Source organism: Coregonus clupeaformis, chromosome 21 (genome assembly GCF_020615455.1).
Source record: "Coregonus clupeaformis isolate EN_2021a chromosome 21, ASM2061545v1, whole genome shotgun sequence".
In the NCBI taxonomy this organism is placed as follows: domain Eukaryota; kingdom Metazoa; phylum Chordata; class Actinopteri; order Salmoniformes; family Salmonidae; genus Coregonus; species Coregonus clupeaformis.
The window spans coordinates 55,698,720-55,704,358 of record NC_059212.1 but is presented as its reverse complement, the minus strand read 5'-3'; the positions used below and the strand labels follow the sequence as shown (position 1 = coordinate 55,704,358).

Sequence of the window (5,639 nt, the reverse complement as noted above, 5' to 3'; positions counted from 1 at the left end):
CTCCTCTTCCTCCGTCCTGGTCCGAACATGCAAATGACACCTGCATGGCGGTGGCTGTACTGACGGTGGCTGTACTGACGGTGGCTGTACTGACGGTGGATGTACTGACGGTGGCTGTACTGACGGTGGCTGTCCTGACGGTGGCTGTACTGACGGTGGCTGTACTGACGGTGGCTGTCCTGACGGTGGCTGTACTGACGGTGGCTGTACTGACGGTGGCTGTACTGACGGTGGCTGTACTGACGGTGGCTGTACTGACGGTGGCTGTCCTGACGGTGGCTGTACTGACGGTGGCTGTACTGATGGTGGCTGTCCTGACGGTGGCTGTACTGACGGTGGCTGTACTGACGGTGGCTGTACTGACGGTGGCTGTACTGACGGTGGCTGTACTGACGGTGGCTGTACTGACGGTGGATGTACTGACGGTGGCTGTACTGACGGTGGCTGTACTGACGGTGGCTGTACTGACGGTGGCTGTCCTGACGGTGGCTGTACTGACGGTGGCTGTCCTGACGGTGGCGGTGGTGATGGAGGTAGTAGTAGTAGTGGGCTACTGGGGCTGATTGCCCTGCCTTGCTCCAGTCTTCACTGGGATGTATGTGTCTCTAGTGCCTTTGTCTCTCTTTGACTTTAGTGCTCTCTGAGTCTATCCAATGGTGCTCTCTGAGTCAGTCCAATGGTGCTCTCTGAGTCTATCCAATAGTGCTCTCTGAGACTATCCAATGGTGCTCTCTGAGTCAGTCCAATGGTGCTCTCTGAGTCAGTCCAATGGTGCTCTCTGAGTCAGTCCAATGGTGCTCTCTGAGTCAGTCCAATGGTGCTCTCTGAGACTATCCAATGGTGCTCTCTGAGTCAGTCCAATGGTGCTCTCTGAGTCAGTCCAATGGTGCTATCTGAGTCAGTCCAATGTTTGGAAGAGGACCTATAGTGGATTGTTTTTACTCTTCCAAGATGTCGTCACATTTGTTCTTTGTTGGTGTCGAGTTTTGCTGAGTTACTGTTTGAGATTAGAACACTGATTCACTCCAGTCCTCTTGTCTCTTGTTGCTGTAATTAACAGTCAAAAGGTGCTGTGAAGAAATTCATACTGCTGCAATGGACTAAGCCCACCTGAGTGTGTGAGAGAGGGGGGAGACTGAGGGGAAGGACAGCATGGGTGAGAGGAGGTCCACACAGATTAAGCCTAAGTGTCCTTGTCTTCCTTTTCACAGTGTGGGTGTGTATGAGAGGATTCAGAGGTGCGAGACGGTGAGTCTCTCTCTCTCTCTCTCTCTCTCTCTCTCTCTCTCTCTCTCTACCTCTCAGTCGCTCTCTCTGTCTCTCAGTCCCTCTCTCTACCTCTCAGTCGCTCTCTCTGTCTCTCAGTCCCTCTCTCTACCTCTCAGTCGCTCTCTCTGTCTCTCAGTCCCTCTCTCTGTCTCTTCCCTCCTCTTCTCTCAGGGAAGTCAGCCCTCCAGCGTCCGCTAAACACTCCAGTCAAGAACCAGGAACGAGGGGAGCGGGACTGCACTGCACACAGAGCAACACACAGAGACACACACAGAGCAACACACAAAGACACACACAGAGCAACACACAGAGACACACACAGAGCAACACACAGAGACACACACAGACTCTCTAATAACCAACTAATAACCAAATCTTCACAGAACAACACACACACTCTTGCTCTCACACGCACACAAATCTTCAGTCTTCCAAGTCTACCAACTGTCACATACAGAAACACTTTGCCATGAACGCTCACACACAAACAGTCAAATCTTCACATGCAGAGAAACACATTATACGCCAAGACAGATTATCCACAACGTTAGAGACTAAAGGAATGAAGAGATTCTTCATGGATTGTCCTCAAACTTCAAGGAGAATCGAGCTGTGCTGTGAGGAAAGCAGGAGTCCCACGAAGACTTGCATCCCACCAGGACATTTGGTAGTGTAGAGATCTGATTTGCAAGCTTCCTAGCCCGCATCTAAAAGTCCACCATGCCGAAGAGAGAGGGACAGCTTTGAATGCTCAGAAGCAAAACGTGGTAAAACTGCTCCGTTTGATACAGAGACCCCAGAATGAGAAGGAGGAGGAGGAGTAGGAGGAGGGAAAAGGACGATGTATGATCCCTCTCTTCTGGAAGGAAAGGGCAGGCGTAAAATGAGAGGGGGATTGATGAGCGAGCGAATGAATGAAGAGAGAGAGAGAGAGAGAGAGAGAGAGAGAGAGAGAGAGAGAGAGAGAGAGAGGGGGGGCTGCTGCCTCTGACTGGCTGAAATAACTGCAGTGTTTTCTTACTAGTGACATGGACAGAAATAGGATAACACAGCTGGATGGAAGTGACAGAGCCATGCGCCTGTGTGTGTGTGTGTCTGTGTGTGTGTGTGTGAGTGAGTGTGTGTGTGTGTGTGTGTGTGTGTGTGTGTGTGTGTGTGTGCCAGAGAGAAGGAGAGAAATAGATTATATAACAATGTATTTGTTTATTGAGGTAAGCTGACAGTTGTAAGCCTATTAACATATTTATTGATCACAGTGCCACGTATGTGTATGACGTGTGTTACTTTCATAGTGTAAAAACACTATGGAAGTTATTTAGTTACGTAGTTACCTACTTATAACTTATTTTGGTTACTGACTGATTCATTGAAATAAGCATCACAACATGCCATTTAGTATCAAGTTTTACCAATTTGACTGACTTCTTTGAAATGATCAACCAGAAACTATCCATGGTGTCCACATATCTAACAAACACCAGCAGAATCAGTTCTGTGAAGTACACCTTAACCCTGTTCTACCCTGCTTCTGCTATGCTCTGTTCAGCTCCGTTCCACCAGAGCTGCATGCATGCGTTCCTTTACTCCAGCCTCCCCCACAGAGCAATGATGTGACGATGCAGGATTTCACAGTTCATTGAGCACGAGCAAACCCCAGGGCCATGGCAAGACTTATTTATATCCTTTATGAATTCATGTAATCATTCTGAGTTGTAGTAGTATTCACCGGGCCGGGATGGCAGCCTCATCTCTGATGGCTCCAATAGTAGTATTCACCGGGCCGGGATGGCAGCCTCATCTCTGATGGCTCCAACTGGTGATGCTGGATGACAGATCTTCTCTGGTGTGAAATATGATTATCTGTCAATGGATGAGAGATCTCTGGTGTGAAATATGATTATCTGTCAATGGATGAGAGATCTCTGGTGTGAAATATGATTATCTGTCAATGACGGATAAGAACTGATGTGTTAATAATGGATATCTATCTGTCTGTTTATGTTGCAGTCGAATGACCCAAAGCGCCCTCATGGGTGGAACGTCAATAATATTTTTCCAACTTTTAATAATTAATAAATGTTAATTTTTTTTAACGCCTAAAATCCGGTGTTTCTATGTCAAACGGTTTTGCTATATTTCAGTCTTCTGTGATGTATATAAAGTGTAAGATTGGAACGAAAACTCTAAGTGTAATACATTTTTAACTCTATATCTGACATGGTACAAGTGTCTTCTTTTTGTAAGCCCATAACCATGTGTGCGAGGTGTATACTTTTGTTTCAAAGTAGATTTGTTTAAGACTAACAGGTAACACTCTGTGTGACCCTGATTTAGCCCACGGCAGTAAAAGGTTAAATCAGAATGGTTCTCTTTTGGTTGTCGTGCCAAAGGACATTGCTTCTTCTTGTGTCTAATGTTTACTTGCTGTAAAAGAGCCCAATGGGAAAATTAAGATGAATGATAATTATCTTGTTTATATTCAACAAACTACAGTAGGTGCTAAAAAAAGAATGGTAAACTATATTTATTTCCATATAATTTAATCATAACAAAATGGTCCAAAATAAACGTTGCAAAACTATGCAATAGACTGTGATGTTCTGCATCAAAAATGCATCAAGATTTTCACAGAGACATCCAACAGCCTACAAACGTAGGACCTTCATTTGAGCCAGTTTGCTACAGCATAAAAATAATCGTGCAGCAAGGGGTTGATACATTTTTTGTTAGGGCAAATCAAGTCTGACATTTTAAAGTGAAAATGACAAACTTTAGAAGCCGTTTTAAACCTTCAATACACTACAAGTTAGCATTTCCTGTAGTGCAGGAAAATTCTAAGCAACAAAAGAGTGGTTAAATTAAGATCCTACATATGTACAAACAAGGGGCGAGGCTGAATTTAGGTATATTTAAGCTGTGAGACCTGAGAGAGATACAGTCCAGTACATTGTAGGTAGAGGTTGAACCTGATGCTCAGATGTCTGCCACAAATGTGCTAATATACCTGTAAGCCAAAACGTTGTCCTTGTCTGTTGTATAGCACACTGTATTACTTATACAACTAATATAAGGACAGGACATGAGACGGGAGTAGAAATTAACGTGGGCATTGTTTTAATGCGTTTCACAGGAAGAACATTCCAAGCATTTCAACGTAGGTAAGCAAGGGGGGGGGTTACAGGTGCCCTAAAGGGACAAAACTAGAATATCAATACATAACATATTCCTCCCCCTTTACTTTTGATGTCTCATAAGGAAAAAGTAAATATTCACTGTTTTGCCTATTGTTTTCGTAATGTAAATAAACAAACTTTTCAGAATAACCTTTTATAAACTAGGGATAGAGGGTAGACTGCCTCAGTCTCCAGACTTAACCCTGGGGTGTATTCTGCCCCAATGTCGGAGGTTAGTCTGAACTAAATAGTCAACCTGTCAGGGGTTCGTCTTTCTCTTGCAGGGTAATGACGACGTACAGGTGAGTCTACAGTCACATTATCTCTGAGTCTGAGTGGTGATGGTGTATGCCCAGACTGGGGTGCAACAGTACCCTGAATAGGCACTCTGGCTGGTTCAGGTGAGTCTGGAGCACTTTCCACATTGGTAGGTTGCTGCAGTGGATGTTCAGGTGATAGGTCGTAGTCATGGTAGGTCTCCAGTAGCTGATCTTGGTTTGTCACTTGACAGGAGTCACCTCTGAGAGGCCATCTGCATTGCAGTGCTGATCAGACCTTCTGTACTTGATATCGTACTGGTGAGCAGATAACAATAACGCCCATCGCTGTATGCGGCTGGCTGCAAGCGACGGAATGCCGGTGTGGGGACCAAAGATGGAGGTGAGGGGTCTATGGTCCGTCAGCAGTGTGAATCGTCGGCCAAACAGAAACTGATGAAATGTCTTAACTCCAAACACAATGGCGAGTGCTTCACGCTCTATCTGTGCATAATTGCTCTCGGCTTTACTTAAGGTCCGTGATGCGAAAGACATTTTACATTTTACATTTTAGTCATTTAGCAGACGCTCTTAACCAGAGCGACTTACAGGAGCAATTAGGGTCAAGTGCCTTGCTCAAGGGCACATTAACGTCATTTAGCAGACGCTCTTAGCCAGAGCAACTCACAAATTGGTACGTTCACCCTATAGCCAGTGGGATAACCACTTTACAATTTGGGGGGTTAGAAGGATTACTTTATCCTATCCCAGGTATTCCTTAAAGAGGTGGGGTTTCAGATGTCTCCGGAAGGTGGTGAGTGACTCCGCTGTCCTGGCGTCGTGAGGGAGCTTGTTCCACCATTGGGGTGCCAGAGCAGCGAACAGTTTTGACTGGGCTGAGCGGGAGCTATGCTTCCGCAGAGGAAGGGAGCCAGCAGGC

At 45.7% G+C, this 5,639-nt stretch overlaps 1 protein-coding gene across 2 annotated transcripts in view; it reads right to left on the bottom strand.

The window, feature by feature from the left end:
- kcnab1b (potassium voltage-gated channel subfamily A regulatory beta subunit 1b) overlaps positions 1–574 on the bottom strand; it is a 77,014-nt gene extending 76,440 nt beyond the window's left edge. The window contains exon 1 of one of the 2 annotated variants that reach the window (XM_041842548.2): positions 1–574. This exon is cut by the window's left edge and continues 184 nt beyond it. In XM_041842548.2, the coding sequence (XP_041698482.1) occupies positions 1–46 (46 nt within the window). In that variant the 5' untranslated portion in view covers positions 47–574. The other variant, XM_041842549.2, reaches the window with a different exon arrangement.
- Between the last annotated feature and the right edge of the window lie 5,065 nt (positions 575–5,639).